Below are 22,408 nucleotides of genomic sequence, written 5' to 3'. Positions count from 1 at the left end.
AGAGCCTCTAAGAAACGCTGAGAAGACTGGCTGACAGCTTGGGTGGAGGAGGGGATACGAGGCACAAGAGGGGAGAGGGAGAAAAGGAGGGAGCAAATTGGACGCCAATGCTGATTGATGCCCGAGTTGTGGCTGCTATTAAATAGGGATGATCTTTTTTTCCACTTCTTGTCTTACATTGAGTAAAACATGCATGCAGTGATACATGACCCCACGTGCTGCCACATAAACTACAACTCTTCCAGTTTCTGGAAAAAACACACTTTATTGGGTAGACAAGTGGCCTGACAGAAGGCCTCAGATTCACAGTTGACTGAGCAAACATAGGTTAAGGTGTTGGAATCTGTCTGCATCCCGCCCCAGCCTCCTGGGAAACAGCTCTGAATTGAGTCATGCGTGGGAGGGTTCCGACCCAGTTGGGATCGATGACAGGGCTCCCCCACTTCACCTTTCCCAATGGCTCTGACCTTCATTGATAAGACTGAATTCTTAAAGGCTAGGAGCGGAGAGGGGCCTGGCACTCCGATGTGTTAGTTTAATAGCAAGCTGGCCAGAGACACCGTGTGCCAGTTGCTGCCACACGCGAAATGGAGACCCCTGGTGGAGGGAGAAACCTCTCAGCTCCCGGAGACTATTTATAGCTAGGGCTCCAGGCTGCTGATCTGTGACATTCTCCTGCTGCCACCAAACCTTGGAAAGGGGCCAGTACAAGGCATACTCCCATCCCCCTGCTGCTTTCCCTCACCCCAGGGCAGGCTCTTTTCAATTGTTTCTTCCCTCGAGTTCCCCAGCTCCTGATGTGTGCTGTGCTTATGGTCTCATGAGGACCTTGTCCCAAGGGCAGCTGGCTTTGGCCTTTCAAGGCCCACCAACCATTGTGGAAACCTGCTGAACCTTGAGCTGCTCCTTGGCTCCAAGCCTATACAGATACTTGGTAGCGCTCTGGCTGTTTGAAAACAGCGGAAAGACACACTGGCTTGGGCAAGAGGAAAGGGTAGAGTCAAGAATACGGGTTGAAGGAGCTGTGGAAGATAAGCTATGAATCCTACATTCTGTTAGACATGAAGTCAGTGATGGGGACAACCCTGAGAAGAAAGATATGGGGTTCGGATGCCTTTTTTAAAGGCGTCAGCAGTTGGAGGGGCTGGCTGGCGCTTCTCATAGCCAGAGCTCCTGACTAGGGAGGTGGACAAATCAGAAGGTCAGGGGAGCCTGAGCCATCTGAGCCTGCTATGAAGAAGTGTAGCTCTGTCAGCAGATTGAGTTCCTGCTCCCCAAAGAGGGTGCTGGCAGCTGGGTGCAGCAAGGGAGAGCTCGGAAAGGTCACACAGGGTGGGGAGGTCCTGGCAAAGCTCTAGGGACCAGGAAGTCTCTGGGAAGAATGGAGGCCCCGGGGCCAGAAATGCCAGTGTGGAGCTCTCTTGTGCCAGAGTAGCCTGGAGGAAGGGGAAGCAGAGGCTTCTGAGGTGGCAAATGTTGCTAGGAGAAGTTAGAAGGGAGTTGTTTGAGAGCTTTGTATTTTGTTAGCAAACAGTGAGATCATTGATGCTGCGTGGGGCCTAGCAGAGGTCGGCCAAAAGGGTCTCTGGGGTCTGCATCAGCTCAGGCGTCCAGACCCTTCCCTTGGCAGCCCTTGCCTCATCTTTCCTGTGGCTAAAGAACTTCTTCAGTCACTTAACGGGACAGATTCCCAGTGTGTGTGAGGCAGTAACCAGCAACCCTTGACTTGGCGCCTTCCCTTCCCCCAACTGCACCCCTAGAGCAGGCAGCATTGGGGCTTGGTTCCACACCTCCCAGAGGACGTGGAGGAAGCGTGGTGTGGTTCTGCGAGAGGCCGCAGGTTCCACAGCAATCTCCAGGTATGTGGCCGAGCCCCACAGCCTCCTGTCCCCAGGGTCCTTCAGAGAGGACTCTGCTGGATGGGAAGTCCTGGAGACTGGTGGTGTCACACGCTTCTGCTTGTCTCCCTTGGGGCAAAGGCGCTGTCTGTCTTGGGCTCTGGCCGAATTCACATGTGCTCTGGGTGGTTCTGCAGGCAGCAGATGAACTCACCCACTGGCTGGCCCTCATAGCACACTTTGTACACCGCGGTGAACAAGGGAAACCTAGAGAGAGAAGGAGCCTCAGCTCATGTCCCTACCCTCGGTCCACCCTCAACACCCATGCCCACCTCGGTCCAGACTCAAGGCTAACTCACCACTTCCCTAGGCCAGCTCTCAGTTGCTACCCACCGGGACTCTGAATTCCCAGCCCTGGAATTTAGGGTCAGGTTGCCACCCACCCTCATCTTAGCATACTGCACTTGCCCGTCTGACTCAGGCTTTAAATCCTTCCTGGTTTTTGATGAGTAACCCATTTAACTCTCCGGACCTCAGTGTCATTGGTTATAAAATGAGTCCAGTATGATACGGTAGCAAGGATGTGGTTTATATGCTGGTGTACTACGCCAGCTATTTCTTGTCTTCCCCCGCGTGGCTAGTCCCTGCATCCAAAGCCATGAGCTGCTCTTTTGATCCTGTGCTACCTGGGAAGGAGGACCCTGAAGCAGAGCCCATCCTCAGCACCCAGGACAGGGGTAGGGGACAGAAATGGTGATTTTAAGGGAATGTAGGAAGAGGTAGAACAGTCAGGTGAGGTTTCCTGTCCTGGAACTCCAACGTCCAAGGGCGGGCAGGGGACAGGGAGGAAAGAGCCAAAGGGGCCAGGCAGCTAGTGGAAAGACCGCTAGAGTGAGGGTGAACTGGCTGAACATAGTCGGCACCCCAGACGCTCCAAGCTCTCTGTCCATCGCACACGTGGAGAGGGGCGGCAACCACCCTGGGACTCCTCCCCCAAGGGCTTTGGCGAACACTCACTTGTCCACGAGGCCCTTGTGTTGGAGGATGCTGTGCAGCTCCCGGGCTGTCTGGGGCCCCTGTAGCTTCTGCCCGTTCAGCATCTCTTTCTCCAGCTGCTCAATGGACTGTGTGAAGAGGGTGCCAGGAGAAGGGAAGTGGGAGGGGGCGCTACGTGGGCAGGAAGGTCGGGTGGGAGGTGGGGTCTTGAGGGGGTGGAGGAGAAGTAGAACCGTTCCAATCTCTCCTTCCCTGTGGTTGAACCCAGGGCCTCAAGCGGACTCTGCATAGGAGTGCTCTACCGCTGAGCCACATTCCAGCCCCTGCCTTCTGAGACAGGGTCTGGTTGCCCCGCCACCTCCCTACAAATCACCCCTCCTCCACCTTGGCATCTCCCTGCCTACCTTTCCGGTGCGAGCGAAGGCCTCTGCCACCTTGCGGTTCCGCCCCCCGTAGCAGGTCGTGATGAGGTCAGCGACCCCACAGCTCTCCAGGAAGGTGGCGGAGGACACAGAGCCACTGCAGAAGAGCTTGGCGAAGGCGATCATCTCCATGAGCCCCAGCCGGATCACTGCCGCCTTGGTGTTGTCACCGAAGCCAAGCCCGTCACAGAAGCCAGCCCCAACAGCCACTATATTCTTTGAGGAGTAGAGGACATGGGTAGAAAGTTGCCTCTCCAGAGGCTCTACTTGGAGCCTTCTGCACCTCCCTGTGCTGCCTATCGGCCTTGACACACCCATCAATGAACAATGACGTGGCCTCTTAAACTAAGTCTTCCCCTTCCTCCTTCCCCAAGTGCTGTGTGCCTTCCCAAACCCATGTCAGTGTGCATGCGTGTGCATGTGTGGGTGCCTGTGCGCGCGCCTGTGTATGTGCATTGCATGCTCGTGGGCGTGTGTGTGCGTGCATGCGTGCGTAGATATCTGTGTGCCTGTGTGTGGAAGTGACTGACATGGTTTTTCTCAATTACTCTCCACTATTCTTATTATTTACTTATTATTAATTTGCCAGATGGTCTCACCATATTACTTTAGCTGGCCTAGAAATCTGTGTAGACCAGACTGGCCTCAAACTCACAGAGAACCACCTGCCTCTGCCTCCTGAGTAATGGGATTAAAGGCTCGCTTTACAAGGCCCAGAAAAACTTTTTTTTTTTTTTTTTTTTTTTTTTGTGATAGCATCTCTTGGCGAGCTTGGAGCTCACTAGTTGAGCTTGACTGTCTGTCCAGGAACCTCATGCCTCTGCTTCCTCACTGCTGAAATAACCAGTGTGCCACTGAGCCTAGCTCCTCAACATGGCTTCTGGGGATCAATTCAAGCCTTTAGGCTTGTGTGACAAGCACTTTACCAACAGAGTCATCTCCCTGCCCTGGCTGACCTGGAACTGAAGAGATCTGCCTCCCTCTGCCTTCTAAGTGCCGGGATTAAAGGGGTGCACACCTCCACCACCTCTTGGCACTTTTTCTTAATTTCTATCTCATATTTATCCTTGACATTCCCTGTGAAGAGTCACACCTCCTCTCCTTTTTAGAGTATCACAGTATCTCACTATGTAGTCCCTGACCAGCCACAAAGTTACAGAGATCCACCTTCCCCTCCCCAGTGCTGGGATTCAAGACACCGGCCACCATAGTTCTGGCCATCGACACACTGAACATCTTGTGTCCTATTAACCTGGAATCTCTTCACATTGGACCATCACAGGGACTCGGGGCTATGCCTCTCACAGGAGGTCTAAGGGGTGGAAGAAGGACCCACTGCTGAACAGTTACAAGTCAGTAACTGGACCCTCTGGCCTTACTTCTACGGGTTTTCTGTGTGTACACCAATGGAGACGTTGCCCAAGTACAAGAGTTGGTTCCAGCCACCCGGAAGAGCTCAGCTGGGCCCTCTGGCAGGCTTCTCCTCGCTCTAAAGCTGTATCCTCTCACCTTCAAGGCCCCACAGATCTCCACTGTGTCCACCTCTTGTACCACGGTGATGCGGAAGTTGGGTGTTTGCATCAGCTCCTTCAGGAGCTGTCCCTGAGCAGGGTCCTTGCAGCCTAAAGTAGAGAAGGGGTAATCTTTGAGGACAACCTCTTATTTTGATCCTTAAGATGGTCTCTTGGGCTCTTGCTGTGTTGCCTAGGCTGACCCAGACCCTGGGCTCAAAGAAACCCTCCTGCTTCAGTCTCCTGAGAAGCTGGGGTGACAGGTGCATGGCACAAGCAACCACCCAACTGCCCCTCACACCAGCCAAAGCAAGACTCACAGCCCCACCCCCCGATATCCCAGGCTCCCCTCCCATCGGACAGCTAAGGGCTTGGGCAGCAGCTAGGGCGGTGTGTACAGGGGTCTCACCAATGGTCGTCTCACAGAACTTCTCTTCAGCCACCTCACTGGCAATGTTGGCCCCCATCAGCACGCTCATAGGGATGCCAAGGCTCTCCCCAATCACTTCAGAGATGAGTTTCAGTCCATTGGGGCCCTCGTCTATCCCCTGGGCAGGGCAGAGGGTGGAGCTCAGGTAAGCTGTCCTTCAGACCCATCTGGTACCCTCTCTAGAGATCCTGCCCCAATCCCATCTAGCCCTGACTTGCTGTGAGAACAGCAGGTAACAGTGGCCAACCCATCCCATTGACTCCCTCCCACACTCTTATCCAACCTACCTCTTAGAAGCATCGTATGCCCCTAAGGAGCCCCCTAGACATCCCAAGCCACTTCCTTTCTAAGACATCTACCTCTATCTCATCTTCATCAAGTGACCCAGCACCACACACACACACACACACACACACACACACACACACACTCTCACACTCACACACTCTCTGTCTCTCTCTTTCTCTCCACCCCAACACTCTCTGCCTCCTTCCTCCCCCCTTTCTGGTACTAGGGATTGAACTCAGGACCTCGTGCACGCTAGGCAAATTCTCCACCACTAAAGCCACACTTCCACTAAAGCCACACTTCCAGCCTCAGCTGCTTTCTTTACTCTCTCCAAAGCCAATCCCTCCCATGTCCGGGGTTCTCAGCCTCTTTCCTGTATATTCTTTTCTGTGCTCTTCTATCTACCCCCCAAAACCCGTAATAGTTAGCAGCACCTCATCCCCAAACACCGAGGCTTCCCTGGTACCTTAATAAGAGATATGCCAATAGTATTGGCTTTCAAGTGGCCCTTGAGCTGGTCACAGATCTTGCCAATGAACTGATGGGGTACCACAAAAACCAGGATGTCAGCACCTGTTGCAGCCTGGACGACATCTGGGACAGCCACCTGTGGGGAGAGCAGGTCATGTGCCTGTTAGACCTCTCCTAGTCCCAAGGCGGACGGACCCCTTTTGGAATATCTTCAAGCCAGTGTTAGGGGAGGGAGGCTGTTTGAGACTGAACTGGAAATATCCTAACTTCTTGTATTCCCTGTCCCCAGCTCTCCTGGGTCACTGAGCCTTCCTAGAACACGCCTCCTCCACACAGCCACACTCTTAGCCCTTGGCCATGGGTCAGTGAAGACGGCCAAAGGCAGCCTAGGCTTGGCAAGAGAAGAGGCCAACTAAGATTTCATCACTGTGTCTTAGGGGCCTTTACTTGGCAGCGGCAGCCCCGGTCTCCCTGCCTATTCCCTAGTCCCCCTTCCTAGGTGAGGAGAGCACCATATGGATTTGACCAAAGACCGAAAGTCCAACGATCAGCCTTCAAATGTGCTAATAGCCAGTGAATGAGTAACGAGATTAGAGTTCAGAGCAGGCACGAGAGGTTGGACCCCGAGTCCAGGGGCCTGAGAACCAGCCTTTGGTTGCCACGGAGACCAACTCCCCCACACCCCGCTTTCCCACCTAAGCACCTCTAAGGGGTGATACATTCAGATTCCAGAAAGAGTCCAAAGGAACAATTTAGGGGCTGCATGGGGGTACTCCAGGCCTAGGGCAGTCCACCTGCTGCTCCACCAGACCAGCTGGCATTTAAAGTGGCTTCCTGCCCTCCTTTCAGGAGGAGGCATCTCGAAGTCAGTTTTGAGTGTTGACTGCGGGGGACACCCCTTCCTTGCCACGCTCTCTTCTCACAGCGGTTGGAACTTACCACATTAGGGGGCAGCTTGTGCCCCGGCAGGTATTTCACATTCTCGTGTTGCGTGTTGATGATCTCAGTTAACTTTCTGCCCCCGATGTCTTCCTCAAACACCCACATGGTCACCCGTGGATCAAAGTGTGCCAGTTGGCTGGCATTACTACCCACGATCTTGGCAATGGCTGAGCCCCTGGCAGGAGAGGAAGCACGGGAAAGTAGAGTAGGGTGAGAGGGAGGAGGGGGGTAGCACCTCAAAAAGTTTGTTGGATTTTTTTTTAACCTCCCCGCCTCTCATGTCACTCCACCCCCTTGCTCCCACCCTGATCGCCTATGGTAAATGTGCCTCCCACCGCGACTGGCAATAGAGAGACGATTCTGTCTACCCAGTCTTTGCTGCTGGTGAAGTGGGCTAGCCTTCCCACACTACACAGGCAGCTCCTTGGGCAGGGAAGGCGGCAGCACTTAGCTCACCTTCCTCTGGCGAGCAGGTGCAGCTGCCCAGCAGGCACAGCCGGGAGGTTGGGCACAGTCTGTCCTGTGCGCCGCCTAAGCACTGGAGACAGCAGCCGGAGTCCGGCCCGCTCCTGAGCGCATTTCCCATCCTCTGCCTGCTTCCTGCTCATCCAGCCTCCCTTTGGGGAGCCCCTCAGCCCTCGGAGAAACCTTCCCTCCCCCCCCATGCCCTTCATAGAACCGCTTACCAGTTGCCGGAGCCTACGATGCAGACTTTCTTGCCAGCCATGGTGCTGCTTCTTGCTTCTCTGCCCCGGCGGGTGTGGGCTCTGAGTATTTAACTCCACCACACGTGGGTGCAGCCAAGCTCCGCCCCTGAAGTGGCCCAGAGGCTGGCACCCAGGGACAGGGAGTCTGGCCTGGAGAAAGGGGAGTAAAGGGTACAGACGTGTGGGGAACAGGACTGAAGCTGAGACCAGCTTTTCTTCCCGTTTGCAGCTGACGGTGCCAGCCAGTTTCTTTCCTCGACTGGCTTCAGCTTAGTCCCCCCACCTACGTCTTGTCTTGTGTCTGTTCAGGAAAACAGTCCCCACTATGCTTCAGTCTCCAGCACTGAAATAAACTGCAACTAACAGGGCAGGCATGGTGTTGTGAGTCTTTAATCCCAGTACTTGGGAAGCAGAGGCAAGAGGGTCTCAGTGAATTTGAGGCCAGTCTGGGCGACAAAGTGAGACTCTGTCTAAATAAATAAATAAATAAACAAACAAACAAACACACACACGAGCATCAGTGCTTTGGTGCACCCCCGACCAAGGATTAAAATATCCTGGGAGAAACTAGACATAATGGTGCACCCCTTAATCCCATAATCCCAGAACTCAGGAGGCAGAGGTAGGTGGACCTCTGTGAGTTCAAGGCCAGCCTGGCTTACAGAACGAGTTCCCAGACAGAGGGGGTTTCACAGAGAAACCCTACCTTGAAAAACTAAAAACGGGCTGGAGAGATGGCTCAATGGTTAAGAGCTCTGACTGTTCTTCCAGAGGTCCTGAGTTCAAATCCCAGCAACCACATGGTGGCTCACAACCATCTGTAATGAGATCTGATTCCCTCTTCTGGTGTGTCTGAAAACAACTACAGTGTACTTATATATAATAAATAAATCTTTAAAAAAATAAAAAAGAACAAGGTTCTTATTAGTCAGGGTTTTCTAGAGTCATAGAACGTATGGGTAGTCTCTATACAGTAAGAGGATTTGTTGATGACTTACAGTCTGTAGTCCAACTCCCCAACAACGGTCAGCAGCAGCTGTGAATGGAAGTCCAAGGATCTAGCAGTGGCTCAGTCCCACATGGCAGGCAGGCGAAGAGTGAGTCTTCCTCCTTCCAATGTCCTTATATAGGCCTCCAGCAGAAGGTGTGGCCCAGATTAAAGATGTGTACCCCCACGCCTGGATCTGGGACTTGCTTTGTCCCAGATGACCTTGAACTCAGAGAGCTCCTTGCTTTTTAGTCTCCTGGGATTCATAGCCACTTTGCCTCAAGATCTCCATGCCAAGATCCAGATCAGAAACTTGTATCTCCCAGCCTCAAGATCAGGATCACAGGTGAGCCTTCCAGTTCTGGATTGTAGTTCATTCCAGATATAGTCAAGTTGACAACCAGGAACAGCCACTACAGTCATCGTGGTTACTCACAGGCCAGGGACTCACAGTGAGCCCCTTCACCTCAGATAATCCCCATTTGAAGGTCTCTAAAGGGAAGGCAGGAAGGAAGGGCAAAGGTAGAACCACTGATGCCACATGGCCCAGAGTCCTTCCAGGCTTCAGAAAGGGCAGAAGGCGGTGACCAGCATACACAGTCCTGGGTAAGCTTGATCTTCCTTCAATTCTTCTCTCAAGGCTCTGCCTGTCCTACAGGAACCCTTAAAATAGCTAGTTTACAGACACTAGACAGCAGAAGAGAAGCCAGAGTTACAGCAGCAGCTTCCAAAACTCAAGGGTAGCCATGTCTCCTGAGCTTTGTGGTCTCTGATGCTCATGTGTGACTTTGGGGGAGGGGAGAATGGCAGGCCCACATCTAGCAGTTTGAGCACCATGGCATCCACAGACATCTGTTTGACTAAGAGGAGGAGCTCGGGTTTCCAAGCCACTCCGGAAAGCTCAGTGCAGGCTCCTCACCCTCTGGAGCTGCACCTTGACCCACAGGGCAGACGCCAACCACTGTATGCTCATGTGCAGACCTCCTGGCTTGGCACACCACGAATGGAGTGTTGTCATCCTCCAGGCTACCACCGGCCAGTAACAGTAATCGGCACTAGGTTAGAGGGGAGTGCTGACAGCACTAAGAAAAAGTGGGTAGGAGGTAACGACTGGAAGCGTGTCTCTTCCCCCCACCCCCACCCCGGATCAGGGATTACACAGAAGCAGCCTATCGTGGTCAAAAGGCCAGGCAGTCTGTGATGGGGACAAACTCGAAATCAATCAGTGGTTGTTTTTTCTTCTACCAGATTCTGCCTAATGTGGAGCTGTCCTCCCACAGACCACTCCTTTATCACACTGGCACCGAGATGAAGGCGCCAGTGCCAGGCTGCCAGCTGGGAGCACTGATTACGAGGGCTGGAAGAGAAAGGATGTTCCTGCCCCTGGCACGTATGATAGGAACATGAAAGAATGGGCATTTATGCCTGAAATGGGTGCCTTGTTTTTGCCTAAATACTCCCGTCTCTTTTTGCCCCGACAGCCTATTCGGTTGTGTAGAGAGACCAAGCACGTGGCTATTCACACAGGAATAAAGGGATGCTCGGCACAGGAAGTTTTCTGTCCCACCAAAGCTTCTCTAAGAGCAAGCTGGACAGTGTCTGCTTGGAATTAATGACTCATCAGCCACTCATCACACGTGCAATTAGACTGGGTAAAAACAGATGCCGGTTCAGTGCCTTGATACCTGCTTCCTCTGTTCCGGGTTATAACGCCTCTTTTTAACCCTCTCAACTCAGACAATCCAGCATGCCCTGCACTGGCAGACAACACTACTCAGCAGATATCCAGCTACTCAATGGGCAAGATTCTTTTTGTGTGTGTGAAACGGGGTCTTTGTAATCCTGGCTGGCCTGGAACTCAGAGGTTCTGCCTCTGCCTCCCTGGTGCTGAGATTAAAGGCCGGTATCAATGAACTGCACGGATGGGTGAGATTTTTTAGCAGTGACTTCAGGGTGTGACAGTCGCTCGTTCAGTGCGCCACACCTTCCTGGACGAGAGAGTGCAGTGGGAAGTTGTGAGCCACCCAATGGAAGCAGGCGGGACCGCAGGCATTTCGTGCTTTTTCCAAGGGGGATTAATGTCTGAGCAGCCAGGTAGGCAGCCCTATCTACTCCACACAGGACCAAAGCAGCCACTCCACACTGGATTTTAAGAACAGAACAGGCTTCTTACATCGGGCACTGTAACGACTCGCATCTGTAATCTCCACTTGCAGGTGGGGGCTGCTGAGATAGGTGCACAGTGAGTTTAAGGTTAGCCTTAGTTACAGAGACCCCTATCACAGGGAAACAACACAAAGAAAACCCCGGTGTCTTGGGGCCATTCACAGAACCTCAGAAAGCATGAGATCAGTGCATGTGGTGGGTCTGTATGGAAAACCTGTCACTGGGCCCTTGGCAGCGGCTGGATGGACATGTACTCTTGGGAGAACAAAGCCCAGTTTCATCAAAATCAAGGGGCCACAGATGCCAAGGACAGCTTGTTCCTGCCAGTACATGACATGGAGATTTCAAGGACGAGGGAGACACCAGTAGCGGCACTGCCTTGTCTGTTCTTGATGGCTGGGAGTTGGAGCAACCAACCCAAGGGCATTGCTGAGGTCACAAGCCTCTAATAAGACCCAGAGTCCCCAGGGGAAAAAGACTCATTTCCCAGACCTCCAGAGCCTGGCACGACCGGCAAACATCCTCAAGAAACACCTGTCAAGGAAGAAGGCACTGGGAGGGAAGATGGCAGACACTACAGTAGTGACTCCCAGACAGCAGGGGACTCAGTGATCACCCCCCAGATAGTGGGGACCCAATGATTCCCCCCCAGACAATGGGGACCCACAGCAACCCCACAGACAGCAGGGACCTGCTCTTCAGAAGTCTTTTATTAAAACTGGGTGACATCAGTAAGGAGACAGTACAAAAAAAATTTTGGTCCATGAAAAAAAACAAAACAAAACACAATTCAGTTAATAAAAACAGTTATCAACAGGGACACTGGGAGTGCCGAGTTCACCCATCATGCTTCTAGCCAGAAGCCAGGCTGGGCTCAGCTGCCCCAAGGTTGTCCAGTGTCACTGTGGGGAGGACCTTCCAAGAGGAGGGAGGCTATTGGACATGAGGAGGACAGGGGAAACACTGCTGTCCCAGTACAGAACAGGCAGGAAGGAAGGGTGCAGGAACACTGCTCGCAGGAGCCTGAGGTGGGGGTGGGGAAGCAGGGGCTTTGTCAGTTCTGTGGGTTCAGAGCCCATGCTCAACGGAATCCCCGTGCCCAGCTGTCTCCCACCCTGCAGTGTTGTCTGCGAGCCTGGGACATGCCACTCCAGGTGACAAAACCTGGAAGAATCTGAGGCTTCCCTGGAAGACGCAAAGCCATCTGTCCCAAGGGGCCAAGACCACACAGCCTGCTGCTACCTGAGGTCTGAAGCTTAGAGGGCAGGGGTGGGGAGTCACAAACCCATTTCAGACCTATTCTCCAGCCCTAGGCGCTTTTACTCCTCAGTGCCCTGGAAGCCACCAGTGGGTTTCAACTGGGCAGACATGGGACAGGAAGACAGGGACGGCCTAGGGCTTTACCCGTTTGATTTCAGGCCTGTTTCTCCATTTTTGGAAGGGGGCAGGGTGGAGTGAATGAAGAAGCCACTCCTCTAACAGCAGGAAGGACAGTCTCTGCTGGGAATGACAAGGAAAGGCGAGATCCCAGCCCAAACACTGCGGTTAGGGCAGGTGTGGGGAAATCCTATACTGACAGCTACGGGAGTGTGTGGAGGAGCAAGAGTTGAAACCACACTCCAATACTGACATGGACCCCACTTGGGGGTCAGACAGCAGGTTAAGTCCAGAGGGCAGGGACCAACCTGGATTCAGTGAAGCCCGGAACCTGGGCTCCTTTAGTGCTAGAGGGCAAGAAGAAAGGTGAATGAATCTGCTCCAACCTGTGGAGGGAGGGAAGGAAGGGAAGAAGTAGGGTTACCAGGAAGCCAAGGTCAGCTAGCTTACAGACTGCCCCAGGCCTGAGGCTCAGAGGGCGACAGCTCCCAAGGCCTGGGTCTCCCTGCAGCCCGCCTGACCTCAGGAGGCCCCACCGCTTCAGAGCACTCATTACCACTACGGTTCTCTACACTATCTAGAGGTCCTATGTAGGACAGGGAGGTAGAGGCACGTGGGAGCTTGGTGGGGAGGAGCTGAGGTGGGAGGCCGGGGTGCAGGAAGGGATAACAGGTGACTGTGAGACGGAAATGTGACACCCTCTTCATTGTGACACTGTCCTGGAGCCAACAGCATCTCCTAGAATGCCTCAAGCAAGACCAAGACAGGGACACTGAGGCAGGCAACACGGGGCCCACAAACTCGGTGCAGACACTAGGGCCAGGGAGGCCCTATGTGTTTCGGATTCCCAGGGCTTGCTCTAATTCTTGCCGCCTCTGCTGCACCTGCAGAGAAAACAGGAATGCAAGCTCGAGAAACCAAAGGCTGGCGGCCAACGCCGCTGCCCCTCCTTGGGCCACTTCCCCTGTGCCCCGGCACAGCACCGACCTTGGAGTAGAAGTATCGACACACGGCCTCCTGGGCCCAAGGCTGGAAGTAGAACTCAGCTCGGCGCTCCTCTTCCGGATTACCCACCACATCAGTCATTGTCTGAGGGAGGAGAGGACAACAGGGTTCCTGCTTTCAAGTCTGCTCTCAGCTGAACTTACCTCTTGCCCACCTCCAACCCCCACCAAAGATGCTGAAATTCTAATCCCCCGGTACCTGTGAATGTGACCTGACATGGAATAGGGTCTTTGCAGATGATCAAGTTAAGAGTTCATTGGGATTGGCCCTAATCCAGTATAACTGGTGTCCTTATAAAGGAGGGAAATGCAGACAGACAGACAGACACATACACAATGTGAAGACAGCAAGCCTGAGCTGAGGGACACCCAGGGTCACCAGAAGCTAGTGGAGATGTACAGGACCAACCCTGTGGCTACTTTCATTTGGACTTCCAGTCTCCACCACTGGGAGACAATCCCAGTGCTCAAGCCGCCCAATTTGGGTCAGGTTTCTTCAAAAGCCCCAGCAGACAAAAAAAAAAAAAAAAAAAAAAAGACACCCCCAAGTCACCCCAAGCACCCATTAAGTCACTGTCAGCAGGTGACCTTTCTGCTGTGCTGGTCACAGCAATCACGAGTCGGGCACCTATGGCAAGCCGCCAAGGCACATCTTCCTGCCTGGGCCTATGATTTTCTTCTTCCTGGGAAGCATCTTCAACCCCATCTCGCTTCATCTGCATCCCCTCACTCTGAACAGGTTTACTGCCGCCAGTCGGCTGGCCACGGTTTACTACCCTTTAGTGACACACTAGCCTATGTTTTCCCAATGGAACACATCTGTGGGGGATCAGAGCCCAGATCCCCAGTTCTAGTCCAGCTGGGAGTCCAAAGCCAACACTGGGGAAGTGCTGACTACATTCCTGATGGCCCTGCCTCATTTCCCTCATCAACTCTAAAATGGGATGGACTGAAAAAACAAAAAGGTGGTCCCTCAATTCTTCAACCAGCTTTCTGCGCAGAAGTAAAATGATCACGTGTTGCACTCCCTGAGTCCCTCTGGGCCTTTCTCAGGCTCTTTACCTTGAGGTCCCGGCACTGGGATTGAAGCCAATCATTGATGAAACCCTGAGGGTCTCGGGCAAAGCTCAGCATGAACTCTCGTTGGGTCTTCAGCTGGTTGATAGTTTCTATTGTCTCATGGATCTGAAAGAAAGAAGGAAGCTCCAAGGTAAAGGCAGACCCAGGCTGACATTGTCAAGGTGCCCAGAGTCCACGGGTGCAAGCACTCGCACGGTGGCCGTCTGGCTCCCTTCAGAAAGCAACGTGCTGGCTCCTATGCAGGTAAGGGAAGCTGCAATTTCGGTGTCTTCAACAGGAACCAGTACAAACCGAACGTTTGGCCACCACCATGCTCCAGCAAACCCTCGTGCTCTCTTAGCTTCGCAAGACACGGTCGGCTGAAGTCTCAACTAAAGTGGTTACCCTTCCCCTAACTCTCCTTCTCCTTCTCCTCCTTCTCTTCTTCCTCCTCCTCCTCCTCCTCCTCCCAGACAACTCTCCCTCCAAGGCCGGCCTCCTCTCAGCCCCACCCAACAGGAGCCACATTCCTTTGAACTCCATCCTGTCTGCACCTTTAGTTTGGAGCCTGGACACATCTCCCACAAACCATCAGCCCAGTCTCCAAATGGATCTGCTGCAGGTCTGCCCCTCTTCAACTCTCCCCACCTCCCCGCTAATGCAAACAGCATTAGTACCTCCATGACGAAGGTTTTGTCCCGGCTCTTTTACCTCACCTGCAGGAGGGATACATGTGCTTTTCCCAGATCAAAGCGTTACAGCCAGGCTCCTACTGCCCCAGTAGCTTCCTCTCCCCAAAATCATACCCTGACATCTTGTACTTCTTGTGCTGATTTTGCGGTTATCTGTAATTGTAGCTGCCAGGAACTTGTTATGTATACAAGACTGACCCTGAACTTGGGGTGTACCTCCTCCTGCTGCTGCTCCCAAGTGCTGGGATTGCAGGAGTGAAGAACATGCCTTCCTCTGCTTCTTTCATGGATACCCCAGGCTCATTCTCCCTTTGAATTCTTGCACACCTTGTTCTATCTCTCTTGTCTTCTGCCTCCCATACCCCAAACACCACTGTGTTTCTTTGCCATCTGTTAACTTCTATTTCACCCTTCAAATTTTAGTTGAGGCGTCTACTCTCTAGGAAAGTCCACACACATTATCTCTGGTGGCTACAAAGCCCTTTGGTTTTGCGTACAGTGCCTACAGTACCAATGGCGGCAGCAGGGAGAGCTCCCACTGATACCTTATGGCGGGAGGCACAGGCTCAGGTCCTTAATAACGTGGTCTCATTTCACACGCAGCCGCCATGGCTCGTGTCTATAACCCCAGCACTGTTGAACATGACGTAGAAGAATCATCATGCATTTGAGGCCAGCCTACTCTACAAGGGACAGATGCACTCAAAATGCTAAAAACAAAAACAAAATGTAATAGGCAGAATCTAAATGCATGTATGTAACCTGCCTCCACTTATCACTAAACGTTACCGACAGCCTGACAAGTTCTGGGTATCAACATATTTTTTAGTTAAAAACGAAAAGCAAAAGGCAGCTGGGAGCTATGATGGACGGTGGGACAGAGACCCCGACCTTGTTGTCTAGAGTAGCGATCTCCTGCTGGCTGGCAGTGGACAGCAGGAAAGAGTTCATCTGGGTCTTCAAAGTGTCATCCACTTCCACATCAATGTCGTAGCACGCTGTCTTTTTCTGGTCATTTGGGTCAACACTGGGGAGGAAAGTAGCAGAGTTCAGTAAATGGCTTTTTCTGAGACCTACGTACCAACGTCAGAAGATGGTCCAGGGATGAGAGGAAAAGGAAGCGACTGCAAAAGGTCAAAGTGCACAGCAGAGATGCTCAACGTCTTCCTTCGGAGAGCTGTATGGAGTTGTATCTCCAGATGCCTTACTGCCTTACTTCAAACAGATTTAACCTACGGTCCAGCCTGCCTCTATGAGTAACAACTTGTAACTCAATAAATTTGGTTTTCAGTACATTCCCATATATTCATTCTCTGTGTGTGTGTGTGTGTGTGTGTGTGTGTGTTTCCCAGGGCTGATGTCAGGTTGTCAGGCTAGGCAGCTAGTGCCTTTAACCAGCTGAACCATCTTGTTGGGCTGAGCTTGGTTTTAAGAAAGTCATAAAGTTCAAATAGCACCAAAGGCATTTTGTGAAAACTTTTAAAGACAGGAGTCCGTGCAATGGACTTTAATCCCAGCACACAGGAGGCAGACGCAGGTGGACCTCTATGAGTTTGAGGGGAGCCTGGTCCACAGAGTGAGTTTCAGGACAGCCAGGATTACACAGACTCTTGTCGGAAAAAAAAAAACAGCAACAAAAAGAACAGGACTCCAGTTTCTGTGGACGCGATGTACAAGCTATAGAGGGACTACAGGTGAGGGGCTCAGGGACTAGGGAAACTCAGTCTTTCCGGAGTAACTGGAACAAAGAGGGCAAAGAGCAGGCGTCTGACAGGCGCAGGGCTCTTTATCTTCCAAATTATGAGAAAACAAAGCAAGAGTGGGAGTCTGACTGGAAGCCCCTCCTTTCATAAAAAGATGACTGCTGACTCCCACCACAGTGACAATCTGCATCTCCCGCGGGAAGTGGAGCCCTGCTGTGACAGTGCTGGCTGATGTCCAGCCACTAACACTCTAGCTTTAGCCAGAGAAGAGTGTGCAACCACCCCAAACACCAGTAACCTTCAGGCATAAACTCTGCAAAGGTGAGCAGGTAACAGGCAAGCAGAGGTTGGTGCCATTATCGGTTTTCACAGTAATGAGCTTACGTAATCTAAACAGAAATAGAGCAAGTGCATCTAAGGAGACCTCTGGACATCTGATAACGGGACGAGCAGGCTCCCGAGGGCAGGGTCCAGCACACTCACCTGATGACGTGATTAATGATGATGGGTTCTGGTGGCATGAGCAGGGCATGCAGCCGCTGAGGGATCTCTGAGAACTTCATCCGCTGAGATTCAAAGATCTGAGAGAGAGAGAGAGAGAGAGAGAGAGAGAGAGAGAGAGAGAGAGAGAGAGAGAGAGGCATTACAAATCGGCACTTTCAGTGCAATTAGACTCTCGAAATAGAATGTGCCTTACATACCTGCTGGAGGTACTTGTCACAGATAACAAACTCTCGCTCGTGAGGGTCCTGGAGCTTATGTGTTTTAATATATTGCCACAGTGCCTGGATGATCACTGGACGTGTCTGGGTGTGGATGCCCAAGAGGCGAGCCAGGCGAGGGTCTAATTTAAACTGGGGGGGCTGCAGAGAACCAAGAGTGTAGATGAAGCTAATGAGATGGATCCATGTGTCTTTCGGGGTATTTAGTACAGCAACGGACTCAATCTAACGGACATTAGTAAATCTGGACGGCAGGGTTACAGAGGACGAAGACACATGCTGCTGTCGCTCTAGTGGAAGAGCATTCCTGAGTAGTCAGACACTCATACACTGCGGCCAGGAAAGCTGGACTCTCCACACCTCCCAAGAGTACCTGGTAATCCAGCATCAGCAGGACAGTGCACCGTACATTCACATCTCCTGGTCGCTTCACCTGGAAGCCGTCTGTCTCCTGGGTAGTGGCGGTCCTGTGCCACTACAGAGAGGAAGGTGTCAGGGGGTACTCTTCCAGAGGAAGAGCTGGGGTGGGAGGGAAGAGCGTCTGTAATAACTGAACATTCAACTTCCATTACTGTGGCTACTGGGGAAGAGCAATAGCTCCAGGCATCTCTAAAAAACATAGATGGCTTTGGAATTATTGTCTACAAAAGCAGAACTTTCCAACCCTGTTTGAGATGACTGCATTTAAAATGGCTTGAATTTCCAGTAATAAATTTACCCACAAAATGAATATTATACATGGAACAGGAACCTAAGACAGTGTCAGTTTACTGAGGGCCAGCTACCCATGTCTATGACATGTTACATCCATGTCTATGACATGTTACATTCGCTATGTAACAGAGCCAGTGCTTGAGCTGACTCTAGTCCAGTCTTAGCTATTCTACTGCTATCAAGTCAAGCGCTTTACAGATTTCTACTGACTCTGACTTACTTCCCATGTCTCTTAGTGGTTGGAGTTAAGGGGCTGCAGCTACAGTGGTAAAGAAAGGGCAGGTTAAGTTCACACGTACACTAGACCGCTCTGGGTTCACGTCCCCAAAACACTGCTGCTCACAGCTAACACAGTCATCGAAACACTGCACACCCAGGAGCTGTTTAGTATTTCTGGTTATCTGAGACATAAATCTAAAGGATCAGGGACCAAAAGGAAGATACAGATCGATAACCTAGGCTCTAGTATCACTAGTACTCCATCAGTCAACCCATTAACTACAGCAGCGACGATCAGGAAAATAAAGCATGTCAGCAACTACAGCCCACCAACACTTGTAAGCAAGATGCAGAGACAGCCGAGAGTGTAAGAGGACTCTACCAGAATTTTCTCTGGGGGGCAGTAGTCAGGACAGAAACAAGTGGTCAAGTCAGATAGCAAGAGCTCCTGGGTCCCAACTCAGTACGGCTAGCGCCGCCTGGAGGTCAATGTGCAAACTGCAACGGCGGAACCCCATACCTGGGCTAATCTGTTCAAGCTTGGTCCCCAAACCCATCATCCCCCAAAAAAGTTAAGGCCTGGAAGGCAGAACTACTCACTTCTACCAGATGGTTGTCTGGCCCATAGAGGTCTTTGTCCAGTTCGATCACCAAGGACTTAAAAAAGGAAGAGAACTTTCTCTTTTGCTTGGTGGCATCATATTTGGACAAGGCTGACTAGAAAAGAGATGGGGAGGGGGAGGGGTATGTTACACGAAGTCCCCAGGACAAAGTTCCTTAGGAAGCAGTTTCTAACTCCAATGGGGAAAACCCTTGAAGTATCTTCTGGTTATGGCCAGGTGGCCACTGAGTCAGTCCTGGTCCCAGGAGCACAGTAACAAGGACAGGATCTCTGACTTCAAGTTAAGCCAAACCGCTAGCACAACAAAGCACATCTGAGCAGAGGAAAGCCTGACAGCAGAGGGCAAATGAATCCCAGGCCAGAGGCAGGGGAACAAAACCTGCCTTTCTCTGGACAGAACACATGACCAGCAAATAGCCTGGACCTACCCAGAGGCAGCTCGGTTCCCCAGCAAAAGTGCATCAGACGAGCTCACTTGCACACAGTTTAAAAGTGTCAGAGTGCAGAGCTCTGAGGGAACGGCGAGCCTCCCCAATGAGCTGCTGGGTGGAGAGTCTGGGGTGCTCATTAGTCTGATGAGCAACAAAGAGCCAAGCCTTTGGGGGGGCTATCGTACTTAAACTGTGGTGCCTCCAATGAAACCTGGGAAGACAGAAATAACCTCAAGGACCTAAGGGAGGAAACATGGGCTCAAACACTAAGCACAGATGGTGGTGGGGATAAGTGAGCACTGAAATCCGAAGGGCAGCATCACCAGGCAAAGTAAACAACAACCCAGACCCCAGAGCAACAAAGGTTTCCACTTGATACCAGAGAAGCTGTGAGAGTAGGCACAAAGGACCATTGTCTTTGTAGGCAGGGAACACAGCACCCCCAACCCCCTTCCGGAAGCTCCCAGCAGGAGTGGTGAACACCAGTCAGGTTTCCTGCTGACCACACAGCACTGCTCCTTCCCAACAGCTCCCACCCTGAGCACCAACCACCATGGACCCTGAACTCACATCCTCCAGGAGCCGTCCTTCTACCCGGAGCTCCCAGGAAGCCACAGTCCCTTCCCCGTCCTCGGCATCCGACTTAGCCGGATTGAATGTGTTAGAAATGAAAATCCGCAGCTTCCGTTTTTGCTGAGGAAGGCAGAAACAGGATTGACCGTGGGGCTTCAAGAGCACAAGGTTCCCTAAAGCTCCCAGGTCACTCCTACCAGGCTGGCTTTGTAGATGGATAAGGACTCCACTGAGGAGCAAACAGGCCCTGACTTGGGCCTGAGTAAATGTGCCAGGGTGCCAGGGAGACAAAGTCGTGCAAAGTGGCAGGTTCCCAAGGTAGCGAGGAGCAAAAACAAGGACAGGGTGTGTTTCTGCTGAAGAGAGTGGGAAGCCCCCCCTCTCCTTGCCAGCCGCCCCACTCCTATGCTCCTGATGTAATTCCTGGTTTGCAGGCAGAAGGGAAAGATGCAGTTTAAATGCCAAAGAGAGATGTGCTGTGCCTTTGGGTTTTCTTCCTAAGCTTGGTGGAGCGTCCTGGCTCCCTCCTGTGACCCTCTGGTACTCTCCTGGTACCTTGATGGGCCGCTTCAAGGCCTCCTGGATATCCAGGCGTTTCCTCATAATAGTCTGGTCCAGTTTCCTTTCAAAAGCCAGGAGATCCATGTAGGCCTGTGATTCCGGTACCAATTCCCGAATCTTAGGAACAGAAAGATAGGGTCAGGCCCTAGAGCTGACCACCTCTATTCTCAAAGCCACTACCCCTTCAGGAAGGCCTCTACAGCTGCTGCACTCACCCTCTGAGGTAGGATTTTGTCAGCCATCTTCTTTTTCTTTGCACTGTTCAGAATAAATACTGTTATCAGGTTGGGATAGGAACTAGTCAAAACATGAGCATCGCTGTGAGCACCTCCATTTATGGTACAGCTACTACGGCCTACGGGATGACTCTCCATCTCCCAGTACCACAAAAACTCCACTTCATCACGAGGCCAGAGAGCCTTCAAAAGGGTGAGTCCCTGCAGCACCATTTGATACTGCAGCGCCTGACTTCCTGGGGACTCCCAGCATCAGCATCCTCACAGGCCTCCTCCCATCCCCGTCTTTCCTTCACCCCAGGGGGCATCTTACTTGTGATTTCGATTTTGGACCGCCTGCTGCTGGACCTGCTGGATCTGTTGAGGTGCAGGTCTCTTGCGGGATTGGTCCATCCCTGACTGGGCCAGGCCAGGTCGGACTGAAGGGTTCCCCCCATAGCCAGGAGGTCCCATGGAAGGTCCCTGAGGTGTCATTCGGCTGCCTGGCAGCATACCTGGTCTCTACAGAAGGGAGAGGACCAAGAGATGTCATATTTTTCCATGCTAGCCCCACCAAGGAAGGAAAAGTGGTGGAAGGCTGGATTTCAGGGATGGGGTAGGGCTGGGGGGTGGGTAGAGTGGAGGACAAGACAATCCTTTGCTTCTTTGAAATATGGTAACTGGAGCTTCTTCAGGCCTACTAGTGATTTAATGGAATATAGTCTAAAAACTAGATTATACTTGAATTTTCTGATCTATGCTGGATCTGACTCATCAGACATTTCTAGTCCTACTTTTTTCTTTTTTTAAACTAGCTGCTGTCTCCTCTAAGGCTGACCTCAATTTGCTGCAATAGCTTGGGTGTTCCTGGAGACACTGGGGCTGCCCATTCCCCTCTGCATCCCATGCCCATCCCAGGGCCCACTTCACCCACCCTGGTTCCACACTCGCTCCTCACACGGAAACAATGCCGCTGGGAGCAGGTAAGGATGCTAACCTCCTTCCCCCCACTCTTCCTCCGCTCAGTTTCCCCCACCTCCACTCCCGGCCCGAGCCCCTCCCTAGGGAGTCCCTCCCACTTCTCCCTCACCCCTGTCAGTCCTCCGCCCTCGCTCGGCCCCGCCCCCGGCCCGCGCGCCCCTCCTCCTGTCCCACTCACCGGATAGGCCGCCCCGGGCATCGGAGAGCGGTACAGCCCTTGACCCGGCGCCGGGCCCATTCGCACGGGAGGCCCGGGAGTTCCGCCCGGGCCCAGAGCAGCCGCCACGCCCGCTCCTCCTGAGGCTCCCGCGCCGCCGCTCGGAGCCACGGACTGGAAACCCGCCCGGGCCGCCATCTTCCCGGAGCCGCCGCTGCAGCTGCACAAAGAACCGGAACCGGAACTCCCCCCGCCCCCCGCGCGCCCCCCGAGCGCCTGGGCTGTTTGTGGGCCCGGCCCGCCGGCGGGCACGGGCGGCTCGGGGCAGCGAGACTACGGGCTAGAGGGGGCGACTAGCGGGAAAGGCGTGCTGACCACTCCCTCCCGCCTTCACGGGCCAGGAGGGAGCACCATAGAGAGGCGGTGTGCTGATAAAGAAGTGCCGGGAGCGAGCGCCCCCGGGCGGTTGGAGGACGTCAAGGCCTTGCAAAGAGCCCAGCCCACCCCGCAGGCGGCTGGAGTGATGCTTCACCTCGGCCCAGTGCGTTTACCTCTCCAAAGCATTCTGGTTGGTTTGCTTTTTGTTTTCCTACGGATCAGACTCCGGATGCTAAAGAGG

General features: G+C 52.8%; 2 protein-coding genes across 3 annotated transcripts; both read right to left on the bottom strand.

Annotated features, from left to right (window-relative positions):
• Nucleotides 1–245: 245 nt before the first annotated feature.
• Gpd1 (glycerol-3-phosphate dehydrogenase 1) lies at nucleotides 246–7,637 on the bottom strand. The gene is made up of 8 exons (NM_022215.2): nucleotides 7,585–7,637; nucleotides 6,896–7,073; nucleotides 5,952–6,092; nucleotides 5,177–5,315; nucleotides 4,766–4,878; nucleotides 3,239–3,472; nucleotides 2,856–2,962; nucleotides 246–2,105 (listed from the first exon to the last, which is right to left on the bottom strand). The coding sequence occupies exons 1-8, from the start codon at nucleotides 7,623–7,625 to the stop codon at nucleotides 2,009–2,011; spliced, it is 1,050 nt and encodes a 349-aa protein (NP_071551.2). The 5' UTR covers nucleotides 7,626–7,637; the 3' UTR covers nucleotides 246–2,008.
• Nucleotides 7,638–11,451: 3,814 nt separating this feature from the next.
• On the bottom strand, nucleotides 11,452–21,992 carry Smarcd1 (SWI/SNF related, matrix associated, actin dependent regulator of chromatin, subfamily d, member 1). 2 transcript variants are annotated; one of them, NM_001108752.1, is made up of 13 exons: nucleotides 21,811–21,992; nucleotides 20,986–21,173; nucleotides 20,652–20,694; nucleotides 20,431–20,553; nucleotides 19,873–19,995; nucleotides 18,850–18,966; nucleotides 17,690–17,791; nucleotides 17,296–17,457; nucleotides 17,078–17,175; nucleotides 15,783–15,918; nucleotides 14,203–14,325; nucleotides 13,124–13,225; nucleotides 11,452–13,020 (listed from the first exon to the last, which is right to left on the bottom strand). In NM_001108752.1, exons 1-13 carry the CDS (start codon nucleotides 21,985–21,987, stop codon nucleotides 12,967–12,969), a joined length of 1,548 nt encoding a protein of 515 aa, NP_001102222.1. In that variant the 5' UTR covers nucleotides 21,988–21,992; the 3' UTR covers nucleotides 11,452–12,966. The 2 variants fall into 2 exon arrangements, with proteins under 2 accessions (NP_001102222.1, XP_063120031.1); XM_063263961.1 differs by lacking the exon at nucleotides 21,811–21,992 and adding an exon at nucleotides 21,586–21,760.
• Nucleotides 21,993–22,408: the final 416 nt, after the last annotated feature.

This window comes from Rattus norvegicus, chromosome 7 (genome assembly GCF_036323735.1).
Source record: "Rattus norvegicus strain BN/NHsdMcwi chromosome 7, GRCr8, whole genome shotgun sequence".
Taxonomy (NCBI): domain Eukaryota; kingdom Metazoa; phylum Chordata; class Mammalia; order Rodentia; family Muridae; genus Rattus; species Rattus norvegicus.
The sequence above is the reverse complement of the archived record's forward strand: the minus strand, read 5'-3'. Positions and strand labels throughout refer to the sequence as shown.

What these genes read in the sequence shown, in the direction of transcription:
- Gpd1 (NM_022215.2), bottom strand. Translation starts at nt 7,625, where the DNA reads ATGGCTGGCAAGAAAGTCTGCATCGTAGGCTCCGGCAACTG. An exon ending in TTGGCATATCTCTTATTAAG is followed by an intron (nt 5,316 to 5,951) that starts GTACCAGGGAAG and finishes TGCCCTGCCCAG; the next exon opens with GGGATAGACGAGGGCCCCAA. An exon ending in GTTCTGTGAGACGACCATTG is followed by an intron (nt 4,879 to 5,176) that starts GTGAGACCCCTG and finishes TCTCTACTTTAG; the next exon opens with GCTGCAAGGACCCTGCTCAG.
- Smarcd1 (NM_001108752.1), bottom strand. Translation starts at nt 21,987, where the DNA reads ATGGCGGCCCGGGCGGGTTTCCAGTCCGTGGCTCCGAGCGGCGGCGCG. An exon ending in TGCCCGGGGCGGCCTATCCG is followed by an intron (nt 21,174 to 21,810) that starts GTGAGTGGGACA and finishes TCCCTTCTGTAG; the next exon opens with AGACCAGGTATGCTGCCAGG. An exon ending in CCCAGTGCCGGGACCTCAAG is followed by an intron (nt 13,226 to 14,202) that starts GTAAAGAGCCTG and finishes CTCCTCCCTCAG; the next exon opens with ACAATGACTGATGTGGTGGG.